The sequence below is a fragment of the Enhydra lutris genome, unplaced genomic scaffold (genome assembly GCF_002288905.1).
Source record: "Enhydra lutris kenyoni isolate GAN:26980312 unplaced genomic scaffold, ASM228890v2 scaffoldscaffold1, whole genome shotgun sequence".
NCBI classification, from domain to species: Eukaryota; Metazoa; Chordata; class Mammalia; order Carnivora; family Mustelidae; genus Enhydra; species Enhydra lutris.
In genome coordinates this window covers 81,212,724-81,240,636 of record NW_019154085.1, presented here as the reverse complement: position 1 = coordinate 81,240,636, position 27,913 = coordinate 81,212,724, and the positions used below count along the sequence as shown (strand labels likewise).

At 33.4% G+C, this 27,913-nt stretch overlaps 1 protein-coding gene across 1 annotated transcript in view; it reads right to left on the bottom strand.

Moving 5' to 3' along the window:
* Nucleotides 1–16,222: 16,222 nt before the first annotated feature.
* LOC111145218 (fibrous sheath interacting protein 2) overlaps nucleotides 16,223–27,913 on the bottom strand; it is a 90,912-nt gene continuing 79,221 nt past the window's right edge. The window contains exons 20-23 of the mRNA XM_022499977.1: nucleotides 25,654–25,700; nucleotides 22,434–22,477; nucleotides 19,021–19,087; nucleotides 16,223–16,359 (exon numbers count right to left, since the gene is read on the bottom strand). Coding sequence (XP_022355685.1) covers nucleotides 16,223–16,359; nucleotides 19,021–19,087; nucleotides 22,434–22,477; nucleotides 25,654–25,700 — 295 coding nt within the window. The remainder of the gene's footprint in view (nucleotides 16,360–19,020; nucleotides 19,088–22,433; nucleotides 22,478–25,653; nucleotides 25,701–27,913) is intronic.

Genomic DNA, 27,913 nt, shown 5'->3' with positions numbered 1-27,913 from the left:
AATCTTTGCAAGATCATAAATAAACTATATTTTCTTTAAGAAATTTTATAGCTTTTGGTTGAACAAATTTAGATATGCTTTTCTTTCCTTTTTTTTTTTTTTTTAAAGATTTTATTTATTTATTTGTCAGAGAGTGAGAGAGAGTGCAAGCAGTCAGAGTAGCAGACAGAGGCAGAGAGAGAAGCAGGCTCCCCTCTGAGCAAGGAGCCCAACATGAGACTCTAGCCCAGGACCCTGAGATCATGACATGAGCTGAAGGCAGTAGCTTAACTGACTGAGCCACCCAGGTGTCGCTAGGTATGCTTTTCATTTTGACTTTCTTTTGTGTAGGACATGAGGAAAGGAAGAATGCTCAGCCTTTACAGATTAAATTTAATTGCTTTGTCAAAAATAAAATGACCCAATATATATAGGCCTATTTCTGGGTGCTTTATTTTGTTACACTGATCTATACATCTATCTTTTCACCAATACCACTTTTGATTTTTGTAGCTTTATTATTGAAATTAGGTGGAGTAAATCTTTTTATTTTTATTTGAAATGCTTTTAGAATCAACTTGTCAATTTGTGTAATTGGAGTTACATTTAATGCATAGTTTAAATGGAAGAGGGTTGCTAATCTAAAATTACTGAGTATTTTAGTCATTGAATATTATTATCTTTCCATTTAGCTAGGTTTTTGAAAATTTTTTTTATCATTAATTATTTACAGTTTACATTATAGTATACATATATACATCTTTTGTTAGATTTTTTTCCTTAGGTATTTTATGTCTTGTGTATAGGAAATGGAAATGTTTTCTTTTTTTTTTTTTTAAAGATTTTATTTATTTGAGTGAGAGAGAGAGAGAGAGAGAGAGAGATGGAGCATGTACAGGAGTGGGGGGAGGGGCAGAGGGTGAGGGAGAAGCAGGCTCCCTGCTGATCAGGGATTGTGATGTGGGGCTCAGTCCCAGGACCCTGGGATCATGACCTGCACCAAAGGCAGATGCTTAACTGATTGAGCCACCCAAGTGTCCCTGGAAATGTTTTATAGTTATTGCCACTATTTAATGAAAATACAACTGATTTTGGTACTGTAACTTTTTTTCTTGATCTTTGCCATGTTTGTTCATAAATTTCAGTAATTTTCTTGTAGACTCCATGAAATTCTCTGTTTAAATGATCGCACTATCTATGAAAAGTTTACTTCTTACTTTTCAACTTTTATCTTTTTTTTTTTTAAGATTTTATTTTTTATTTATTTGACAGAGAGAGGAGAGCCAGAGAGCTTAAGCAGGGGGAATGGCAGAAGGAAAAGGAGAAGCAGGCTCCCTGCTCCAGACTCTGGGCTGGATCCCAGGACTCTGGGATCATGACTGGAGCTGAAGGCAGATGCTTAACTGACTGAGCCACCGAGACACCTACCAGTCTTTATGTCTTTTATTTGTTATTTTCTTTATTGCAAAGACTAAGATCTTTAGAACAATGTTAAATAGGAATGTTGGAAATGAGAATCATTCTTTTCCTGATTACACACACAAATGATTCAAGTTTCCTTTATTAAAGAAGATTTAGGCTGTACATGTTTTTTACATTTATTTTACCAGGTTGAGGAAGATACCTATTATTTTTTAATAGATTTATTGAAGTACAATTTATATGAAAAGAATCACACATATTTAGTGAGTTTATATTATGAGTTTAGACATATGCCAACACCCATGATACCATCACCACAATCAAGGTAATATACGTATTGAACATCTCCCAGACTTTTCTTATTTGTCTATCATCTATCTATCTATCTATCTATGCATCTTCATCTGTGTATCTGTTTTTACGGTAAGAACACTTAACATGTGATCTACCCTCTAGCAGACTTTAAAGTGCATAATAATGTATTGTTAACAATAGGTACTATGTTGTACAGCAGATATTCTAGAAATTATTCATATATCATAATTGAAACTTTATACCTATTGAATAACAATTCCGCATTTTCTTCATCCCCAGCCCCTGGAAAACACTATTGTATTCTCTGCTTTTATGAATTTGACTATTTTAGATATCTCATATGAATGGAATCATGCAATATTTGTCCTTCTGTGACTGGGTTATTTCACTTAGTATAATTTTCTTTAGGTTCATCTATGTTGTTGTAAATGGTAAGATTTCCTTTCCTTTTAAGGCTGAATAATATTCCATTATATGTGTATACCACATTTTCTTTAATCATTCTTCTGTACATGGACACAGGTTGTTTTATATCTTGACTATTGTGTATGATGCTGCAGTAAACATAGGTGTGCAGATATTTCTTCAAGATCCTGATTTCAAATTTTTTTGGATATATACTGAAGTGAATTGCTGGATTACATGGTAGTTTTATTTTTAAGCCCTTTTTATGCTATTTCCCATAACTTTTTTACCATTTAACATCAACAGGGTATAAGAGTTCCAATTTTCCACTTTCTACCAATGCTTATTTTTTTATTTTTATTTTTAAAAAATTTTATTTATTTATTTGATAGGGAGAAAGCATGCACAAGCATGGGAGAGGCAGGCAAAGAGAGTGACACCAGGCTCCCCCAACATGGGACTTGACCCCAGGACCCTGGGATTGTGACCTAAACTAAAGGCAGACACCCAACTGAGTCACCCAGGCACCCTAACACTTTTTTTTTTTAAAGATTTTATTTATTTATTTAACAGAATGAGAGAGAGAGAGAGATCACAAGCAGGCAGAGAGAAAGGGGGAAGCAGGCTCCCCGCCGAGCAGAAAGCCGGATGTGGGGCTTGATCCCAGGACCTGAGATCATGACCAGAGCCCAAGGCAGAGGCTTTAACCCACTGAGCCACCCAGGCGCCCCACCCTAACACTTTTTTAAAATTAATTAAAAATCTTTTTTATTAAGTTCAGTTAGCCAACATATAGTACATTAGTTTTTGATGCAGTGTTCAATGATTCATAACAGCCATTGCTCATCACACTTTTTAAAAAAATGGCCATTCAAGCAGGAATATATATGGTTCCTTATATATTTTATAATTAACTCCTTATCAGATATGTGGTTTGCAAATATATTACTTCCGATATAGATGAGTTTTATAGACCTCACTAACAATTAATTTGCATGGCTATAAAAAGGAATGTTCTTCACCAATAATGATACACTATCAAATTAAATGACAAATTTTTGACCCATATCATTAATGTGAATTTTTACTTATGTATGCTTAATGATAGTATACCAAGATTCATAATGTTTATTAGAAGATATTTTCCTAAAACTTTCAATTAGTAGACCAGAAAAAAAAAAACCTATTTAGTTACATGTAACAGAAGCAGAACTCTGTTCCCATTTTAAAAGATGAATATATTAGTTATATACCTGGTGTAACACACTCTAATACTTAGTTTAGAGCAATGGCTCTCAAAAATTGTTCTCAGGAAATTTTAAATTCTTAAAAATTATTGAGAACCTTAATGTGGATAAGTTCTGTTTATATTTACCATATTAGAAATTTAAATGGAGAATTTTTAGAGTATTTATTCATTTAATATAGCTATCCTATAAAATATATAAAACAAATAATACAAATATATTTTATGAAATATTTATAAGATATTCTATATATTTATATAACTTCAAAAATGTCTAAAAAAAGGCAAGAAAACTGACATTGTTTTATCATTTTGAAAATCTCTTTTGTGTTTGGTTTAATAGAAGATAGCTTATTTAATTTGTTTTAATATTACACACCATGTGATCTGGAATACTTATAAGAGTGTGAGTATGAAAAAGGCAAACTTGTCATTGTCCTTATTGTAGTCTTCTTCAGAAAATAGTTTCACCTCACTGGCCATATTTTGGAATACAGAAAATAAAGAAGCAGCTTTTTAAGCTACCTAGTAGTTTGCTGTAATCATTTATTGTAGCATTTGACTACAATATGGAAGTTATGGAAGTTATGGAAGTTATGGAAGAATTCTTTAATTTGTCCTCGGTGTCACACCCTTGGGGATATAAAACTTCTGCTCAGTATGTACCTGGTAAGCACTGAGCAGCGTAAGCAAGTTGACAAGAATGTCAGCACACTCAGAATGCAGAATTTCTCAGCAAATAATATGCATGATAATTTGTTTCTTATGTACAGAAACACATTTCAGGCTATATTATAAAAAATAGAGGATGAAATATTGATGAAAACATACAAATTCATTAGAAAGTCCTTTGTAATCATCTCTTTTTAAATTCGCTGTCACAAGCATTCTCTCTCTCTCTCTTTTTTTTTTTTTTCTTCATCCTATCTTGAACTTCTTTTCCAAACTTGGTATATTTAATGTAATGATGACTTTATTTTGGCAGTTATTTTGTGGAATTTTCCCTTTTCACAGTCTAGCAAACAGAAAGATTACAAACAGATAGATATGCAGCATTGGAGTATTATTTACCCTTATGAAATGAGTGGTCTCATCTCAAGTGGGGTAGTAACTCCTTTCATTGTTATCAAATATATTAATATACACAAAAATACAAGGTAAACTGAAAGGTGATATACAAATATGCGCTATAAATATTTGAATGAATAATACTAGTCCTTCGTCATTGATATATGTACATTCAAGACACATACCTGGATCCATGAGTAGGTGATGCCTTGATCTCTAATATCCAAATACTAGTTTGATAATAGGAATTCAGGTTGAGAGGTGATTAATAGCTGTTGAGTAGTTGTGTGGTTTCTCCAGTGAGCCTTACAAAACTCAATTTAACTATAAATCCTCATAAATTTAGTGGTTACTAGAAAGCACAATTAGTTCTGAAGATACTTTGGGAAATTTTAATTTTGTTATATAGTGTAATTTGTGATAGTTGACAACTAGGGGAAGTGTATTGTATGTGTATATGTGTGTTCATAAAATGACAAATTACCTAAGAGCTTCATATTGGAACATGCTCTATGTCTACAACCTCTAGCTGTTCTAGAAACATAACAATCTCTGGAAAAGCAAGATAGTTTTTTTCATCAATCTTATGGATTTAGTATATTTCTTCTTACTTATCATTAAAGAGCACTCCGGACTCTGTGCTTATAATGGGAAGTAGAAGTTAATTGCTTTGCAGTAGCAGCAACAGACTGCATTCTGTCACTCAACCAGCATCAGTGACCTAAGTGAAATGAGATAGTTTCTTGGTACTGAAATCAAAAGGAAAGCTTTTAAATGTTTCCTACAGGAAGGTTAGTATGGCCTTGTCAGTATAATATAGCTGACATAATGGCAACCTAATTTTCCAGTGAGTATTCACTTCAGCCATACCAGCTGCTAGGCTGTACTACTAGCTACAGCTTTGATATTAAATAGAGATAGTCATCTTTGTAAACAAGTAAATTGCTTTATTTATTACTGATGTTGCTTGCCTCATTTATTGAAACACTCTGTCACAGCTGGAGAATGCAGCTGCTTTCTTTTTCCTTATATTACAATAAAAAAATAAATCATAAGAGAAATACATTAGAGAGTAAAATAGTTTATTCAGTGCTTAAAATGGGCTGTCAGCAAGTTAGAAATATGTAATTTTCAGAAAATGAATATAAAATTTAAATAAAAAGATATTGATAATGATCAATTATTCTAAGTGTGTTGTAATATTATTTTGAAACTTTTATTTCCTGGTTAAGACAAAAAAGACCCATATTTCAAGTTTTTAAAGAAAATTAAGTCTTCTGTGTAATCATCTACAAGAGATGATCAGATATAAAATTTTATAAATATATTTCAGTATATCAGAACCTGGCACATATTAGCAATGTGAAATGTGAAAACACAAAATATGTTTTCCTGAATGATATGATGGAGGATGAAGCAGTTTAGAACATCAACAAAGGATTTATCTAAAGCAGACTTCTTAGTCAATAAAAAAGTAAACTCATATAATCTTAGTTTTCCAAGGCAGGTATATTTAGACTCAGGGGGAATTCAACAAGAAATGTATATAACCCTCTTGAACATAAACTGAACTGATAAAACACTAGTGTATAAAATATTTAAATTGAAAAAAACCCATACAGTATGAAATATTTTAGCATGCCAACTGACTTGAACATGGTAGAAAGTTTTCAACTAAAAGTACCTAATGATCTGTAAAAAAAAAAAATTTTTTTTAAAGGAGAGTAAAAATAAAACAATAACTTCTCTTTACATCCATAACAGAGTAGTGGTCTGGATTTACCCTCTCCTTATGCAAAAATAAAATCTAAAAGCAGACAAAAATATATGAAATACTGTTTTTAGACACTGGACAAAATAACAGTGTAAGCCTGTGATCCTTTGAGAAAAGAAAAGCAAACAAGATGAGTCCCATGATTTCTCATATTATTACCTGGAAACCATTTTGTCAATGTAGTACAAGAAAGGTATATGGATATGCAGTGGGGTTGGGTGAAATTTTTGCCTTCTCATATTTCTATGAGTATGGAACATCTGCAGAAAACTCAATGATGGAGTGAATATTTGTAGCCTATGAAGAAACATTAGGGCATTGTTCTAAGTTATGGCAATGAGGATATTTGATCTGAAAAATTATCCATGAATTCATGGAAAACTATCCATGAATTTTACAAGTCTTAATTCATTAATTTTAGAAAAAAATTGAGGGAATGGTAAATTTTACTAAAGTCTATCTACACATTGTGTAGCAAAGTAATTGTTATTTAGAATAAATAGTTGTAAAGCTAGCTTTAAACTTTATAATCTGACCTTGTGTAAGCCTATTAACTTTTCTGGATCTCTGTTTTTCTCATCTGTAAAATGAAATTGCTAAACAAGATCGGTAGTTGGTAATAATTCAAAGTAACAATAGTAACTCAACATCATCTACATGTCTCCATATTTTGTCATAACATCTCTATAAAATAAGAATTCTTAGTATTTCAGTGGCAGTAAGTAACCTTTCTGAGATAAAAAAGGTCATAGACAGAGAGGGAGTATGCACCTATGTATGTTTGTTTCCCAACTCTGCATTATTTTTCACCATATTATAATGCTTAGATGTGGACTGACCAAAAATCACGTTTTGGACATGCATTTCATAATAGAAGGAATATACAATAGTAAATAAAGAAAGGTTTAATTAAAAAAAGATAGAAAAAAGAAAGATCAATGTAATTATTTTAAGAATTTACAAAACCAAATTCTAAAAAACAGACTTCATCTAACGTATTGGGTCAAGATATTTTGATAGTCTAGTAGACTTTAGTTATAATGATGTTACTTTGCCCATTAAGAACTTGTTCTTCCATGTTTTTAATGGAATTGCTTTAGGTGACTGGATTATAATTTATTTAAACTCATATATTGAAAATTAACAATAGTTCATTTTTTTTCTATTTAAAATTATAGCACCATGCACATCTTTGTCTTAATTTTTTATGTATTTGTTTTGTCAACTTTTTTAGTTCTAATTTATGTAAAAGAATCCATTGAAATTATAAAATTCCATGAATTCTGAGTGATAATACATCTGTGGAATGTTAAATTTACTGTTTCAGGCTATCTTAAGTGCTTTATGCATTATAAATCATTTAATTATCATAACTCTTCCATTTTCCTCAAGTTACCTCTTTGCTATAACTTTCTAAAAGTAAGAAATTTTGAGTTAAGATTTTTTAGAAATTTCAACTGTGATTTTATTCAAAGTAAAGGCTAGTTATCAAATATACTGTATCATAAAAGAACCTTCCTCCAAAAATATATTTCATTATACTTCTCAACTTTTGAAAGCTTAAATAGTATCCTTAATTTTCTAAGTGGTACAGCATAGAAATATTTGAGAGCACATTTTTTCTATGTGATATTGGAAAATTTATAATTTAGTGTTTTTGAGAACTTCGGATGATTGATTTAATTTATAATATGGCAATATTTGTACCAGTTCATTTGCCAGTAGAAGCTCTGATATTAATGTGATAAAAATTATCTATAAAATTGCTAAGATTACTGGGTTTTGGTCTTTAATTTCCTTTATAGTTAATAATTACTTTGAAAATCAATACACCAACTGAAAGATTGTCAGAGTGGGTAAAAAATATTATGTGTTTGTTGTCTACAAGAAACTTAATTTAATATAAAGATAACATATATATTAAGGATAAGTGGATGAAGAAAAATTTACCATGGTGACACTATTGAAAAGAAAGCAGAAGTAGATTTATTAATTTTAGAGGAGAATTAAAAGCAAGGAAAGATACCAGAGACAAAGACAGATATTATATAATGATAAAGGGGTCAGTTCTCCAAGATGAAATGATCTTAAACTTGTATGCACCTAATAACAGAATGACAAACTACATGAGGCAAAAACTAATAAAATTGCCAAGAAGAAATAGATAAATCCATTATGGTAATTGGAGACTTCATTACCCCTCTATTATAAATGGATAGATTTAGCAGGCATAAAATCAATAAGGGCAATCAACTTGATAATTAATTGACATCTACAGACTACTTTATCCAACAACAGCAGGATCTTTTTAAGCATACAGGAAATATTCATCAAAATAGACCTCATTCTAGGCCATAAAGTACACCTTAATAAAGTCAAAATAATATAAATCATATAATGTCTCCTCTCAGCCCACAATGGAATTAAACTAAAAACAGAAAGATAGCCAATTCCTATTTCTTGAGTCATTTTATCCTATCTTAATTTTTTTAAACATTTGTATAATGGTTGAAATCGGTCTTCTAAATCCAACAACTAGGTCCTCTTAAAGTCGATTTATGTTGCCTGCTTTCCTTTCATAGTATTGGTCACAGTTTCCTGATTATTTGCATGGTTCCTAACTTTATTGACAACTGTGCATTTTAGGTAAGATAGCAAATCTGGGTCCTTCTTTATTTTAAAAATTTTTGGTAGCTTTTCTGGATTAAGCTGCCAAATCTATCACCTCAAAGAATGTATCTAGATATATTTGTCCTTGTATTTTTATTCTAGTTATTTATTTTTTAGCCTGGTATCTTAATGGTCACTTCTAGGGCTGCAAAGCCAAGTATCAGTCAATGACTAAGGAAGAGGTTATGCTCTTAAGTCCTTATGGTTTTCAACCTCAGCTGAATTATCTATGTGTGTTAGGGTGTGTTAAAAATACAGCTAATCTTCTATTCTTCCTGGGCTTTCACTTCTTTAATATCTGAGGTAGCTCAGGTATCCAAGATCTCAGGGTCTTTCAAGTATCCTCTGTGCATGGACCTAGTCTCTTAGCGAGCCAGGATTATGTGGATAGCATATCTCACCCTTATAAGCTCTCTGGCTAGAGAAATCTATGTACCAACCATGACTACAAACCAGTCCTAGCATAATTGTAGGTTTTCACCTTTCTTTTCTACTGAATTTACTACCTTTAATAAAAAAAAAAAAAAAACACCTCATGTTCTTACCTTCTGTCACAAATTGTGTGCCCTCTCTAGAAGCAAAGCTTCTGGTATGGTGGTCAGCCATGGCTGGAGAAAACTGTTCCAGCTGACCAAGTTAAAGAGAGAGAAGGTAGGGAACAGCCTCATGCAAAACCAGATTTCTTTCTGTTCTTACCTGAAATTCTGGCAGGTTGTTATGAATAATCCCCTCCCAATTTTTAGTTTGCCATATGTCTATTTCCATATTCCTCATATGATTTGCTTTAATAGTTTTGTCTGGTTTTATACTTATTTTTTGAAGAAGAGGATTTATTAAACTCTTCAAAGCCATAGTCAAAAGTTCCAGCCACAACCTTTGCAAATTCAGATAATAATCAGGCACTCAGAGAAAACACTAGTCTCTTAGTCTTTCTTTAAGTTTTCTAACATTCCTTTCTATGGGCGTTTGTGGGATATCACTTTGCTTATTGGGAAATAAACTACTTAATCTGCAGCATCGTAGTTCTTTCATGTTTAAGTAGTCTCTTTTGGTTATATATTCAGTCAATTTAAACAATGTGTCAGAGAACAAATAGTCTATTGAAGATAACTTTGCTTCATTTGAGTAAATATTGTTTGGGTTTCCTTTATGATCATTGTTCTTAGATGAATGTGGTCCTTAGAATGGTGACCCCTGAATTATTTCTGGCAGACTTCAGTCATTCCAAGCACTCTCATATTAGATACCCACCAATGAAATCCATTACCTAAAACCTTGTTTTTGGTCACAAAACTTAGAGCTATCTTGCAATTAAAGTAATATTTATCTGTATATATGTGTATGGCTGTAGTTGACAAATTTTATAATCATTTGCTTTTCTTTAAGCTTTATTTGAAATGCTTTAGTGCTTGAATTTTTTCAAATTTAAAAAGATAATTTATTAAACTTAAAAGTTTTATAAGTAATAGGAAACATTTGTTGTCTAGGTTGAGATGTAGGTATTTTGAATGTTTAAGAAAAGTAGACTAATTTTTTTCATGTACCTTGAAATATCTTAGGGAATTTACCTAGTGAAATTTATAAACTGTGGTAAGTGTTTAATGTAATTCTGTACTGCCAAAATGATAGAATAATTGAGTATTGAACAAAGGACATGAGTAAAAGTAGTGCTTTTAATTTTAACACAAATTACTGTATTTACAAGTAACCATTGTAAGTGACAGATTATAAGTTGTCTTTACAAGTTTAAGAAGACTTAGATTTATAAGATGGATAAATTGAACACTAAAAACAAAAATATAAAATCAGGGCCTAGAGTATGAAGGCCCTATTGTTGACTAAGTACCTGTCTCCCAGTTAAAGAATATAACACATTAGCAAAAATTTTATCCATTGCATCATTGTATAACAAAGTAAGTCTCAAGAAAACTAAGTAGAAATTAGGGAAACAGGAATGGGGAAGCAAATGGAAAAAGGAGGTCTAGGAACTGACCTTAATAGGGAGTTGGGGAATGGAGGAATGGTCAAGTAGTCAGTTTTATCAAGGGCCTTATTTTACCAAACACATAAATTATGTCTCAGAATTATATTTTTAATTGCTTTAATTGAATGTAACCAGCAAATGAAATCAGATTTTCAATTACCTGAGTGTGAACTCACAATCCTATTTATGCAGTAATATGTTGGTTCAGTAATTGGTCTCCTTTCTTTAGGAAAAAATACAAGTCAGGTATCAGCAAAGAATAATTTGGTATAAATTAAGAAAACAATGCCTTAAAATTTCCTTCTATTTCTATATGCATTTCTGACCATGCTGCAGAGGAAAATTGCACAATGCATTTGGTCATGAAATCTATGCTTTCCCCAAAATAGAGTATGATTTTAAAACTGTTGACCAACTAAGCTCCTAAATTAAAACTGGTGTATAAAATTAGCAATTTTAGGACATCTGGCTTTAGGACAGGGTAAAAGAAGAATGAATTGTGGTATATATGAAGATGTGTTTTAGATATTCTTTCTGTCCTTTTTTCTGGGATTTGCATAATGCATATTTTGGTCTGCTTCATGGCATCTCATATAGGTCCTTTAGAATATATTTTTTCTTCATTCTTTTTTTTTCTAATCCTCAAACTAAATTCAGTTGTCTTAGCTTCAAGTTCACTGATTATTTCTGCTCCTTGTTTAATTCTGCTGTTGAACCCCTCTAGTAAATTTTTAGTTATTTTACTCTTCACCTCCAGAATTTGTGTGGTTCCTTTTTAAAATCATTTTTTAAAGTTATTGTGGTAAAAGTAACAATTTTAACAAAAGATAACCATTTTAACCTTTTAAAAATGTATACTCAGTAATTAAGTACATTTACAAATGTTGTACAACCATCACTTCTGTCCATTTCCAGAATTTGTCCATCCTCCCAAACAGAAAGACTGCACCCATTAGAGTAATAACTTCCCATTCCACACTGTCTCCAGTTCTTGTTAAAATTTATTCTTCTTTCTCTATGAATTTTCCTTTTCTGTGTAAGTAGAATTATATAACACCCCTCTGTGTCTGGTTTATTTCACTTGGCATAATGTTTTCAAGTTTCATACATGTTGTAGTATGTATCAGAATTTTACTTCTTTTTAAGGCTAAGAAATATTTTTCTGAGGAAATGCCAAATTTTCCATAGTGGCTTTTTGATTCCTTTAATGATCTCTACTTCTCTATGGATATTCTCATTTAGTTTATACATTGTTTTTCTGATTTCCTTCACTCTTTGTCTATATTTTCCTTTAGATTTTTGAACACATTTAATAAAGTCGTTTTGTACTCTTTGTATAATTAACCCAAAGTCTGGATTTCCTCATGATTTCTTAATCCTTTGTTCCTCTAAATGTGCCATACTTTCCTGTTTCTTTGTATTCCATGAGTTATTTTGTTGAAAACCAGACATTTAAATATTATAACATGGTAACTTTGGAAATCAGATCTCCCTCTTTTCCAGGGCTTGTTTTTTGACTGTTGAAAGCTGTACTAGTCCATTTGTTTACTGACTTTCCCAAACTATTTCTTAAAGGCTATGTTGCTTGTCTTTTATGGTCACTGAAGTCTCTTATCTTCATGTTAAGCTAGTTTTCATAGAGATTTCCTTGAGCATCAGGAACTAAAACACACATATGCCAAAATCAAGAGACAGACATTTGACCCACTGAGCCACCCATGTCCCTTGGCTTGCCCCTTTTTTGAGCAAGGTCCCCTGCTTTTCTGGTCAGAGTTTTTAGTCATGTGAAACATAGACAAGTGTCTTGCATCCCTTATTCAAGTGTCTCCCAGACGGGTTGAGATGGACATTCATATGTAGTAATTTTCCTATGAGGTTTGCTATGCTCCCTATGGAACTAGGGACCAAGGACTTATACTTAGGTTGCAGGTTTCTTTTCTAAAACTGCTACTGTGCTGAGGAAGAGTTAGAGCAAGGACAAGTAAATACACCACAAATCTTTGCTACCACTTTAAAGTTACCTCTTTTCATGTTCAGTGCATTGCTGTAAACCTTTGACTATTTTCCAGAATTCTGAAAGAGTTAATTTTGATAGTTTTTGCTTTTTTGTCACTGTTTCTGTGGGAGATGAGAACTTGGAGCTCCTTACTTTCTTTTGCTGCATTGGATGCTAATGAGGAGTTTTTTGTTTTGTTTTGTGTTTGTTTGTTTGTTTGTTTTATAAATATGACTAACAAGTGTCTGAAATTATGTCTGGATCCATTTTGGTTGGCTAGTCTCAAGATAAGAAGTAATTTTTACTAGAAATTCAGTGCCAAACTAAAGTTGACTGAACTTTTCTTTTTCTAATTCAAGGTATATTTTAACAGAATGCTCATGTGCCTTCTTGGCAATATATTCAATAACTAAAGTACTAAAGAGATGAACGTTTGAAATTTATGTAGTGATTTTTTGGTAATTACTTATTTTTTCTAATATACTTCCCTAGTAAAGTTTACTATTTTTAGAATTATTCCGTGTCCTTCACATCATACTCAACTAATATATGGGTGCCAAATTTTTATGGAAAACTACCACCAATGGCATCAATCTACCTGCCCTCTATTTTCGACCAGCTTGAAAACAAAGAGTGGTTTTACAAATTTTCTGAAAAAAATCAGAAGAATGATATTTTGTGATATGAAAATTAAAGTTCAGATTTCACTCTTTATAAATAAATTTTCATTGGTTCCATTATTTGCTTATATATTTTCTGTGGCTGCTTTTGTGCTACAAAGGCCAAATGGAATAGCTTTGAAAGAATTCATATACTCTGTAAACCTATGCTGCCTATTGTCTAGGCCTTTATATAAAACGTTTGCCAACTTCTATTTTAGCACAGCATAAACAGAATCAACAACCTAAGATGTCTTATGGGCTGAAAAGACATTCTTTAGGATCTACAGCTCAAAGAATGTTACTTCTAGAAATTTCAGCTACCAAAAAATTTATCAGGTGTTAAGCTTTTTTCCTCAATTTAATCTTTGATACTTTTAGCATCTTTTTCACTAGGTTAGCCAAACATGCCCAAAGTTTCATTTAGCACATGACACTTAACACAAACCTTTTTTTTTTTTTTTTTGGATTAAGGCTTTTCCTCGGACTTAAATTTATCCATAGTTTTAGCCACATTTTTCATAATTTTGACAACTTTAACAAGTATTCTTAACTACTTGATGCTTCTACTTCTACTTGAGTTGGAGAAAACTGGAAGTCTCCTTTACCATTAAAAAAAAAAAAAAAAGAAGAAGAAGCAGCTTCATAAATAGCCCCTGAGTTGCTCAGTTGGTTAAGCATCTGCCTTCAGCTCACGTCATGATATCAGGATCCTGGGATTGATCCCTATATCAGGCTTCCTGCTCTCATGGGGAGTCTGCCTTTCTCTCTCCCTCTGCCCCTCCCCACTGCCATTCTCTCTCTCAAATGAATAAATAAAATCTTAAAAAAAACTCACAAAACTTCCTACGAGTACATTATTCTTATATATTAAATATTTAACTACAGAACTATGTGAATCAGAGTGCCTTGAAATCAGTGTGAATTTCAGCTGTGAGAAATTTGCTTATTCCTATATCGACTTTTAAAAAGATGGATAAGGGGCATCTGGGTGGCTCAGTGGGTTAAAGCCTCTGCCTTCGGCTCAGGTCATGATCCCAGGGTCCTGGGATCGAGCCCTGCATCAGACTCTCTGCTCAGCAGGGAGACTGCTTCCTCCTCTCTCTCTGCCTGCCTCTCTGCCTACTTCTGATTTCTGTCTGTCAAATAAATAAATTTAAAAAAAAATAAAAAAATAAAAAGATGGATAAAAGCTTTGATAAAAAATTTTACAGCAAACTCTTCTGTTATATTATAAAAGACAGCTTAAAAACATATAGAGCATATGTGGTTTTGATGACACTTGTAAGGATGCTTTCAAGTTAATACTTATCAATTTAAGCCCAATGGTAGAATACTTCTGAAAATAGTTTTGAACTGGACTGTCAGTCATTTCTCATCAACTAACATTTTTGAAAAGCTCTGCATCTGTAAGTTTCATGATTTTATGTGATCCTTGAGATCAAATAATTTGAGGTTATTATAAATAGACTAAATTACTAATTGAATCACTTCATTATTGTTAGAATGTAGAAATTCCACCTTATAATCACATCTTTTTCTCTGGAGCTCCCTGATGACCTCACTAACTTTATTAAAATCCAATTTTGTAAAACAACATTTTCTCAAATTTTTCTACTTTAGCATTGGCTGCTGTCAAGAAAATTTTAGACAAAAGAGAAGATGTCACATTCTCCAAAAATTCATGAATCAGCATTAGGGTAGATAGTGATAATGACTGACACTCTTTGCTGTTTTGGATTTTTTATTTTATTTTTTTTTATTTTCTAATTTTTTTAAAAAAATTAATTTTTTATTAACATATAATGTATTATTAGTCCCAGGAGTACAGGTGTTTTGGATTTTTTAAACAAGATTTTTGGATTCCAGTGGCAAACATGCTGAAGTTGGATCCATATCACGAAGAACACATTAACTGATTTTGAAAAGTTTCTTTTGTCAGTGTACTAGCTATTCCTCTTGTTAAATTCTAATTACTTTTCATGTTCTTATGAATAGAGCCTTTATTTATATTCATGAAAAAATATTTATTTGGGGACTTAGTGACCACTGACCAATAATTTACTTATTGATGGTAATTTATCCACAAAATAACTTTGTCTTTTCTGTAATTATTTTTTCAAGTGACAGGAGTCATTTTATGCATTTTATCTGCAGTAATTGATTTCTTCTAGATGGTGCTTTATCTATAGTTGGATCTTTTTGCTTGGGAGATATTTTATAAACTGATGAAACATTATCTGCAGATGGGAAAGTCTGATTTCTTATATCTGGTATACTTTAATTTGAACCTCCAAATATACCTTTAACAGTGAACTAATCAGTTTCATAGCTGTGTTTTAGAATTCATTTGAGTGTTATCTCAATTTTCTAACTATTTTGGTGAAAATACCCTCCAAAAACTTAACAGGAAACATCCAAGGGCATTTGTTGGTGGTTGCTTAAGGCTAACTACTTACTTTGTACACTTTTTGTCTCTTTATTCTAATGACACACAGGTGATACTAATACCCTTCTCATACCAAAATGCTTATGAAAAGCATTCATTAAAACTTTCTCTTACCCAGTTCTCTATTGGGCTTTCTTTTGCTCTTAAAATTTTGCTCAATTTTATAAAAATCATCATATAGAACAGTAAGTTATGCTTTTAAAACCATTTTATTTCCTAAGGAAAGTAAGCATGGTTATATCAAGTATAAAAACTTTAGTGCTCATCCTGGTGAGGTGGTGAGGAAGATTTGGAAATATTGGTGTTAGTTCGAGAAAACACCTTTGACAGAGCTGAAGATACCTTTGCCAGCATTTTAGATCCTTGTTTGGAAATACTAGGCTTGAGAGTTTCTGTGGATAAAGCAAAAAAGTAATATGGATATTTATTAGACATTCTAATTGAGAGAAGGTATATTACAGAATTGATGATTTAGAATTCAGAAAGAGACATTTATACAATACTTTATGGGATTAAAAAAAATAATAAAACAGGGACGCCTGGGTGGCTCAGTGGGTTAAGTCTCTGCCTTTGGCTCAGGTCGTGATCTCAGGGTTCTGGGATCGAGTCCCACATCGGGCTCTCTGCTTGGCAGGGAGCCTGCTTCCTCCTCTCTCTCTCTGCCTTGCCTCTCTGCTTTGCCTCTCTGCCTACTTGTGATCTCTGTCAAATACATAAATAAAATCTTAAAAAACAAACAAACAAACAAACAAACAAAAAACATTCACAAAGACTCTTTTGATTTGGCCCTGCTAACAGTCTTCGGGGAAATAGGAAGGAAATAGGAAATAGGAAATTCTCCTGTTTTGAATATTGAATCTTGGCAAGGTCAAATACCTAACATAAGGTCATATGAGTGGAAAATGGCCACACTGGTAATAGGATCCAGCTTTCTGACTCTATATAGCATAGTTACACCTACTGTATTCTGATGCTTCTTTAGTCAGGTATGTAAAGAATGTCTTTCTTTATCTAGCAGAACACTCTTAGAAAATGCCTGATGAGCTAAACTTACATGGGAAAGTAACTTTCAACTCTGTGCAGTAAGAGTATCCATTTCAGAGTGCTTATGTGCAAGTACAAGTGCATTAAAATTGGTATAATTTCTCACCTCCTTTGGGTGAATTTTCAGTTAGCTAACTTTAAGTGATTTTTTTGTTATGTGAGGTAACACTGTATAGAGAATAAAATACTTTTCATTTAGATTCACTTTTCTACATGACTTATTCAACACATGGGGTCTTAAAGAATATCATATTTTAATTATCACAAAATGACATTTTTACATGTAGACATGTAAAGACAAAAGTGAACATTTATGTACTTTTTTGAAACTATATGACGGAGCATAAAAACACACATGACAGTAAAAACCAATATTTTCTTAATTCTAATGCATGCCAGAGTTCATGACTGTACCTCTTGCAGTTACATAGAGATGTCTTTTTTGCAAGATAATATTCTATGATTAAAGCTAAGATAGCCTATAGTAAATTTAACTATGAAGAACAAAAAAGCATATTTAGGTTTTTAACTACAGAGTTATTAATTATAATAATATATATAACATACATAATATAATATACAAATTATATACATAATATACAATAATAATAATAATAAAACTATTATTTTAAAAAATAACCTAAGAATTTAAAAGGAAACAGCCAAAATCTGCAGTGGATAAGACACAAAAGCATGGATGAAAGAGAAAGATGTACATTCTGAAAAGGTAAGATAAATTTTTTACTAACATGATTGAGACATTGTTGCAAGACTTTTGAAATTCTCATTGGATTAGTTAAGGAGCTTCCATTCTTAAAAATTGGTGTTCTTATTAAAAATTCAGATTCCTGGGCACCATTACTCAGAGATATTAACTTGGGCAGTCTGAGAGGGCCCAGGAATTTGCATTGTTAAAAAATATACTGGATGATTCTAATGCAGAGCAGTTCCTGGAAACACATTGAGGATACTGCCTCAAATATGCATCCATTCTAGATTCCTTGTATCTTGTTCAAGACCAATGGTGGCTAGTATCATAGGTTAATAACATACATGAAGCTCATCCCTACAGAGAGTAGTGAAGCCTGTGTTTGTCCTTTAATAGTTCTTTTTGTAGCAAAACTATAGACTGTCTTTGATCATTACCCAACATGGGGCTCATTCTGGGATGCAGTGGCAACAATATAGAACCACATTATGGAGGCAAGCAAAAATGGAGGATCAAAGTCAGAAGATCTGTTTTTGGGCCTTAAAAGCTCTTCATTTGTTGACTGTGTAAACTCAGGTGATTATTACCTCCATTTTCTGTTTTGTAAATTAGGGCTTTATGATTGACAGAGGGAGAGTAGTATGGTATAGGGGATATATAGACAAGTTTAGTTTTGTCTACAAAACATTTCACAAAGCTTTGAATGATCTGATAAAATTTAAAAGTTGGGAATTTTCACATAAAACTTTCATCTCCAGCTTCTTTTGAAAAAGGCTCAGACTTGAACTGGAAAAGCAAGCAACAACCCAGTATGTTAATGATTGGATCATCATCTCCTCCTTTAGATGGGACACTCCATCTCCAGTGGATCCACGCCCCTGCTCACCCTACTTCTCTTGTTTATAGTAACTATCTAGCTCCTGTGGTATTTGAGTATATAAATTATCGTCATATTGAATGTGCTTAAGCTTATGAATCCCAGCTCTGCAGCTTATTAGCTATGAGGTGATCTTGAGTAACCTACTCTTGCTTTCATCTTCAATGATTCTCACTTTCATCTTTAATAAAATAAAGATAACTGGTACCTAAAAAATGTTAGCTGCATTATTTGTTACTGTGGTTTGAGGTTAAAGTAAAAGAACTACATAATAAACATAATAAACTGAAAATGGCTATACACACATACATATATATAGTTAAGTATATTATTTCAATCTCATTACTCAATCTCAGGTGTCAGTACTAGAAGGGAGAAACCAGTCATTCCAGGAGGAATGCTAAAGTATAGCACATTTTGTACCTGAAATGAATTCTTTTGAGGAATATGCACTGTCAGTAATCTTGTTTCCTTCAAAGATGGTGATAAACTGCCAAGACAAAGCAAATTATATAGTTAGTGTGTTTTGGATACTACACACTAGAGATACCTAGAAATCCCCAAAAGATGTAGTACAACCACATAGATGCATAAATAGCATCTATGCTCTGAAGCCCTAGAATTATTCTCTGAGTCTTAGGCTCATAATTTTTGCCAATTAGGGCACCTAGGATTGACCCTTGTCATAGATGTGGGCCTTAGCCACCATTAAATGATGACCAGGCATCTTAATGTCACAAAAAAATACCAGCTCTGTCTGCCCCCTCACTCTTTTGGGTGGATTGAAATACACAACGAATTATAAATTCTTTTCTGATGCTAGAGATAATGGTAAGTGGGGAAGGAAAATGGATGTTCACTGGGTAGCTCCAGTTTCCTGTTATGGAAATCTTAGGCATTTTGGGGTCTGGAGCAATGAAGTGGCTATGGGGACCGAGTCAGTTAGGGAACATGGCTCAGATACTAGTTTTACTCTGTAGGCCTACATCACCTCTTTGAATGTAGCAGCAGCAATTTTCTCAGAAATGTATAAAATAAACTGAGGTAGGTTGCTGGGCTTCACTGTAAATATAATACTAGTTATTAAATAAGGAAATCGATGAAGAGAAATGAATCAAGGCCTAAATATATGAAACATAAAATGTGTTATGCATAGATTATGTAAAGACCATCAGATATTATAAAGATTTTATTTATTTATTTGACAGAGGGACACAGCGAGAGAGGGAATAGAAGCAGGGGGAGTGGGAGCGGGAGAAGCAGGCTTCCCGCTGAGCAGGGAGCCTGATGTGAGGCTCAATCCCAGGACTCTGGGATAATGACCTGAGCTGAAGGTAGACACTTAACAACTGAGCCACCAAGGCGCCCCAAGGCCATCAGATATTACAAGAGTTTTATCATAGTTCCTCTACGAGGACTTGAGGCAGCTTATTTATTAATATATTTCTGGATAGCTGAGGAATAAAGTGGAGCTGAGACTATGTAAAGCACTGATTCTCAGTATTGGCTTACAATAGTTACATGTGGAATTTTTTTTTTTTTAATATGAATCCCTGGGTCCCACATCTCCAATTGAATTTAAATTTCTGAGGATGAGGCATATATCGATATCTTTAAAAAAAAAATGTCCACTAGTGTGAGACTGACTTGAGAATCCCTAATCTAAAAGCAGAGGGCAGATGCCACCAAGTGTCTCAGATGAGTAAGTATATGTAAGTTCTGGTGGAAACATGAATCTTTGCATTAGTTTAAAAGTATATCCATTTCTTGATGGAACACTGTTATTATCACTGCTTTAAGTTTCTTTCTGAAAATTCCAAAATCTTGGCTGCATTGCACTTGGCATCTCATGTCCTTTCCCTTAGAAGTTGTAGACATTGTCTTATTTCTTTACATGTTAAGTAATTTTGGATTCCATCTTGGGCATTTAAAATAATTCATGAGATTCCAAGAACTGTTAGTATCCTCTGGAGATGGTTGAGTTTTTTGTCTGTTTCTTCTTCTTCTTCTTGTTCTTTTTTTTTTTTTTTTTGCTTAACTAGGTAACTAACCCACTGAGATTCAGACCACATATCCTACCCTGCCTTCTATAGCAGTGTTTCCAATGTAAATTCAATTTCCAAAGCCTCAGCAGTACTTTTCTTTTTAATCTCTGTGTAGGCACCACTATTAAAGCTATAGTTCAAGTTCTCAAAGTCTTTTGTTTATACAAGTTCATGTCAGTTCCATACATGCACAGCTCAGGAGAGACTTTTCAGCAGATTTTTAGGGGCTCCTTTTTTGATGATCCTCAAAAAAAATTTTTTTTTAATATCTCTAACACTCATAAGTCCCCTTTTCTGGTTCTATGGCCAAATGCTGTGACTACCCTCCCTGTGTGCTATCTCACACATCCCATAACTGCATCCCTGTCTAGGGTGAAATGACAAAAGACAGCAGAGAAAAAAGTAGATTTCCTTCTAATATTCTTCAGGTTACTGGAGACTTTTCCTATTCTGGTCAGAGGGAAGGATTTTCTGTGAGTTTTAAGTGCCTCAGCAACCTCTGCTGCCATTGCTGTGTAGCTTCATGTCTGAAACTTGCCTTGAGGCAGAAAACCAAGGGAGGCGGGAAAAGTGGGAAAAAAGTGAGCTTCTTCTACTTCCCAGTCCACAGGAACTTGTTCCTAATTTTCATAGGAGAGCAATGGTTTCTCCTGAAGATTTATTCTGCCTATTCTTTCTAAGTAATTCCAGGATTTGAACTGCTCTGGATCTAACTAAACTAGGAGATATGGGGGCAGGGGACAGCAGGAAACTCATAATGGTATTGGTGATTGAGTTTTTACTTCCTCAAACTCCAGCTATTATTTATTTTTCAGCATCCTCAGTATTTGTCCAGCGTTTTTAGTTGTAAAATTAGAGAGATGAGGTAGATTGTGCTTACTCCACCTTACTTTGAATGGGGTTGGATATACCAATTTCAACCATGTTTCACCATGGAAAAAGCTGCAGGTGAGAGAGGAAGGGCAAAGAGTCAAAAGGGTCCAGCTTAGTCAGGGATTCAGCCTGGCAAAAGGAATAGTTTGTAATCAGCTTGTCAGTCCAGAGGTTCTCTCTGTTATTTCCAAATGATTTTACTTGGAAAATATGGTCTAAATGAAGCCCGAGGTTGTCAAATAGATGTTTATATTCATAAATGAGCATTAGGTTGAATGAGGAACTAGCCCAGCATCTTCGGGATTTGGCATGAGTAAGAATTGTAAGATTTGGTTCTGAAAACTACTCTATTGGAAATTTCTAAAAAGGGTTAAGGAAGAGGAAATTTCTTGAGTTTATGGTGGAGAGTAGCTGGGCCTTTTGGAAAGCTGCCTTTAAACAATCAGTCTTTAGGAACACAGAAAAATAGACGGAATCTGCACAACGAATTTTCTGCAAGCCCATTTCCTCTGTTTTTGAAGCTTCTATTCCCTCCCTGCTTCCTCCAAGTTCCTCATTTGGAGTTTACCTGCCCTAGACAGGATGGAGTGACTGTAGGGTTTTCTTCAGAGACTGCAGTAACAGAGTTTAGAAACGGAATTGTACATAGGTGCTAGGGAAGAACAGTGGCCTATTCTGTGCACATATGCAAGGAATAATTTAATTGTAAAGTGAGAATTTTGATTAGGGGATTTTTCCAGTACCATGCACGGGTCTCAGTCAGAGGGAGATACCTGAGCAAGAAGAAACTGTGCATAGGGGTACTCTTCCTGATGTTCCTCAGATCGTACCACCCAAGCCCAGATTTGACCTTGAAAACTGAGCTATATTCAACTGGACCCCATGTATACCATTTATAGTTTATTGAAAAATATTTACCTTGACACTGTTGGAACTCTCTGGTCTTTGCTCTTGAGAAGTTCCTATTGGGAAGGGGAAAAAAAAAGGAAAAACAGTATTTTTTTGGACGCATGAATAGTACTGAGACAAACCTGGTCTTATTATTTTTCACCAGAAAGTTCCAGGATTTAGGCAGGTAGAAAAAATTATTATTACTTTCAGTGTATAGACAGTGAGAATAATATGGAAATAGGTAAGATCCCTGGAATTCTGGGGCATGTCTCAGATCTTCCTTTCGGAATTATGAAAGATGAAATATGATTTGGTAGGAGAGGCAGGACTCCATAACTTCAGAGCCACATATTCATGCACAACTACTCAATCTCTATAGGCTCATTTGTTTACATGTAAAATGAGAGATTACCTCATAGATGATTCCAAGGGGCCTTCCAGCTCTAACAGTCTTTGATCTACATAGCTAATTAAAAGCAGATAATTGGCACTAACAGGAAAATGCTGGTCTTATGAAGTAATTTGAGTGAGAACCAGGAGAATTTTGAAGCAATACAAAGAGGAAATCTGGAGGAATTGCTGCAGAACCAAAAATTGCCCAAGTTCTAGGAGAGGTTAGTAAGCCTATAAAACAAATTTAGCCTAAGGAGTTAGAAATGATGAGAAAATTTTTACAATGACTGTCTACTAGGGAGGCAGAAAATCTGAATCTGAGACTTAGCTTCATTTCTTAGAGCTGTATGAACATTGGCAAATTGAATCTAACTTATTTGACTCTGTTTCCTCATTATGTAGAATGTGAATGAGACGGTCTTCCCCGGCTTTCTCACAAAAGGATGCAATGAGATATCTTATATAAAAATATTGTGCATTTTATAGAAATGTAATCATCAGGGACCAATATGTGGTCATTCTCTGCATTATTCTTTGGATCAATGTAGGTTTTGGGGAAAAAAGTTGTAGTAGAACTTCAGTTAACTCAGATATGAGAGGGACTGATGATTGCACTTATCTGACAGTATTGGTAAAATTTTATTGTTGGTTGATAATCTTTTTAAACTGCCTGATTCTATATTGCACATAATTGAACTAACTGACTTTTGCTTTTAAATGACTGAGGGTATTGGGTTTACTTCCAGGGCTGTCATTCCAAATGCTAGGTTTTTAAGTTTCTAGGCTACATGACTGTCAACTTCCCAGGATATACTAGGAATTTGTTTTGATGAAAAGTCAAAGAAAAAACCCCTGATATTTGAGGGTCTCAGGTATTCAGATTTATTTTATCGTATATCTAAATGAAACAAAGAATCTAATTTTCTAGTCCTAATCTCTCCATTAAACTCCAATCTTAACTATCCTATTTCTTATGTGATACCTCAACTTGAGTATCTAATGGGTATCTCAAGCTCAGCATAACCAAAACAGAATCTGTGTGCCCCTCATTTGTTAGTCCCATTGTCCCTCTTATTTCACTAAATGCTTCTCCTATTATATTGCCTATTTTAGGTTCTTGGGAATACAGCTGTAATCTTCATGGACCTCACATTCTAGAAGGAGAGAGTGAAAAAACAATTAATGGTCTGTCAGATAATTATAAGTGCCAGTAAGAAAAATAAGCACAGATGCAGAATAGTTAGTGCCATGGTGGGAAGGAGGCTACAGTGTCAGAGTATGGTCAAAGAAGACATCACTGAGAAGGTGAAATTTGAGCAAAGACCTGAAGGTGAGGGACTAGCAATGCAGATGTAGGGGGAGGAGTTCTTACACAAGGATCTGCAAGAGCAAAGGCCCTCAATGCCTGGAATGTTTAAGGAACAGCAAGGCCCATGAGGCTGGAGCAGAGAGCCAGAAAGAGACAGAGATTGAGGAAGTTAGGTAAGGTGGGGGAGGTGATGTCCAGATGAGGTAGGGTTCTGCAAGCTATCGTGGTTTCTTTGGCTTTTGTCCCAGATGAGATGGGGAATACCTATCAATATCTGGAATTATCTTGTTTATGTCGTTACCCTTTGATGCCCACCCCAGGTTACAGTGTAAATTCTATGAGATTAAGGACTTTGTCAGTGTTGTGGGATTCTGGAACACAAAGGAAATGCTCAGTAAATATTTGAATGAATGAATGAATAAAGATTGAACTGGGCAAGTGAAATATTACTGAAGGATGTAAAAATTAAGCATGATCATTGCATAAAATTGGAAAAGAAAACAACAATAACAACAATACTGCTTTTATGGTCAGGATACTTAGGATCCAGAGTTGGCTCTGCCTCAGACTCAGAGTAACCTTGGCAGAACTGCTTCATCATTCTTAGCTTGTGTTTCCTCACGAAAACATAAAGGGGTTTGTATAGAATGGTTTTTGTCTCCCTCTAGTAGCCTGTGATTCCATACTACCGGTATGATCAGTGATTATTGTGATATCTTCTGATTATGGTGTGTTTATGGGATTCTGGCATATTTATTGCTATTCTAGGAATCATCTTAATTAAAATAATTTCACTTCCAAGTTGAGACAATTTGTTTTTAAAGTAATTCCTTCAGTGGGTTGTGTGTCTGAAATAGCCAAGGGTAAACCTGTGGTTTGAGGCTTAAAGGCACTTTACAGTTAACATGACACTCTACCTCTTGTACATATGGTCATTGTTGGAACCACATTGATCCTCTGAGGTTTCAAAAAATAGAGAACCAAAAAGTTCTTAAATGTTCTAAAGAGTAGGTACTACTTTACAAATACTGAAGTCTATACTAGTCAGATATTAATGTGAGCAAACAAATTTAGGTCTAAAAACTCCCTTCCCCCCACACACTTTTTGTACATTTTCGTAGGACTAAGCACAAAGGAAGGATAAGAAATCGTTAAATCCTAGTATAATGGGTTCTGGCTCAGATAAAAGCTATTGTATGGTGCATCCTTATTTTATGAATATTTTTCACAGGAGCATAGTAAATGTGAATTCATAACATCACACCATTTTCTTGATCAAATTATTAATAAAATCTTGACAGCAATTCAGCAAAGGCAAACTAGTTGGTTCATTTTAACACCTGAGTGATATAGTACTAGATTATTTTCCAAAAAAATAGGTAAATTCCCAGGGGAAAAAAAAACAAAACTATTAACCTCAGGTCTGATAACTAAAAATATCATTAAAGCAGTAAACAAACAAAAAGCAATAGCTGAAAAATTCATTAAAGCAGTAAAGCAGTCTTTTGAATGCTTTCTAATTTAAAAAAAAATAATAAATCCAACCTTGTAATAATTTGTCACTTGAATCTGAGGTAAAATCTTCAGTCTCACTAAAACAAAAGAAAGAGAACATTTCATTTTCTGTGTATTTATTGAATGAAGAAATTACTGGTTAAGCAAAAGAACAATCTGTCAGTTATTCTTTGTATGGAAGTAAGCCTGGAATAATTTATCACTCAGTTCCAAAATCAAATGAAAATGATTTCTAAATTGACTTTTCGTTTTTAATTTTGGTTAAATATACATAACATAAAATTTGCCACCTTAACCATTTTTAAGTTCTGTACTTGAGGACATTCTCATTGTTGTGCAACAATCACCACTATCTATTCTCCAGAATTTTTCATCTTCCCCAACTGAGGGTAACTCCACATTACCCCCTCTCTCTCTCTGTTCCCAGGGACCACTATTTTACTTTGTGCTTCCATGATTTGACTACCTGAGGTATCTCATATAAGTGGAATCATGTAGTATTTGTCCTTTTGGAACTGGCTTATTTCATTTAGTATAATGTCTTCAAGGTTCCTACGTGTAGTATATGTCACAATTTCCTTTTTAAGGCTTAATAATATTCTACTGAATGTGTATATTACATTTTGCTTAACCATTCTCTTGAATGACTCGAATTGCTTCCGGGAATTAGCTGTTGTCAATAATGCTGCTTATGAATATGAGTGTATGAATATCTGAGTGACTGTTTTCAAATCTTTTAGGTATATATCCAGAAGTGTAATTGCTAGATCATATGGTAACTCTATTTTTTGATAAACTGTCATACTGTTTCCCATAGCAACTGCACCATTTTAAATACCCAACAGCAATGTACAAGGATTGCATTTCTTCATTTTCTTGCCAACATTTGTTATTTCCTGTTTCTGGTTGGTTTTGTTTTCTATTTTAACAGCTATTCTGATGGGTGTGAAACAACATCTTATTGTGGTTTTGATTTGCACTTCCCTAATGATTAGTGATATTGAGTATCTTTTCATGTACTTATTGCCCATTTATATATCTTCTTTGAAGAAATACCTATTCAAGTCCTTTACTCAATTTTTAATCAGGTTTTTTGATTATTTTATTGTTACTGAGTTATGAGTTATTTATATATTCTGGGTAGTAATCCCTTATAGATATATGATTTGCAAGTATTTTCTCCCATTCTTTTCATTCTGTCCTTTGAAGCCAAGTGGCCTTGGCATGTTTATCAAAAATCATTTGGCCATATATGGGAGATTTATTTATAGGCCTTTTATTTCATTTTTTTATATATCTGTCTTTATGTCAGTACCATAGTGTTTTCATTACCATATCTTTGCAGTAAGTTTTAAAATCAGTAAGTCTTACTTTGTTCTTCCTTGTCAATGTTGTTTTGGTTATTAGGAGTCCCTTGAAAAACTATAAATTTTAGAATAAATTTTTTCTATTTCTGTAAAAAATGCTATCAAATGTAATTCTTATAAAAATACTAATCTGTAGAATACTTTGTGTAATTATTGACATCTTAACAATAGTAAATCTTCTAATCCATGAATTTTTAAATTGCTTTTTAAATTTTTTAAATTTGAGTATAGTTGACATGCAATGTTACACTAGTTTCAGGTGTACAACCTAGTGATTTGACAAGTTTATGCATTATGCTGTGTTTACCACAAGTGTCACTACCATCTGACCCCATACAATGCTATTAGAATATCATTGATTATATTCCTTATGCTGTGCCTTTTATTTCTGTGACTTAGTCATTCCATAACTGAAAGTGTATATTTCCCACTTATCTTTACTTCCTTCTCCTTTGGCAAGGATCAGTTTGTTCTCTTTATTATATTTATAGGTCTGATTCTGCTTTTTGTTCATTCATTTTTTTTAGATTCCACTTATGAGTAAAATCATATGGTATTTTTTCTTTCTCAGTCTTACTTCATGTAACATAATTTTCCCATTAATTTTTGTCTCCTTCAATTTCCTTCAGGTATGTTGTGTAGTTTTTAGTTTTCCATTTTGGATTCTTTGTGGTCATTGTATAGAAATACAATTGATTTTTCTGTGTTGATTTTGTATCCAACAACCTCGATGAATTCATTTATTCTAAAATTTTTGTTTCTTTTTTGTGTGGCATCTTTAGGGAGTTACTACATACAAGATAATGTTATCTGTGAATAGAGGACATTATACTTCTTATCTTACAATTTAGGTGCCTTTTATTTTTGTTTAACTGCTCTGACCAGGACTTCCAGCATGTTGAATAGAAGTGGTAAGAGTGGGC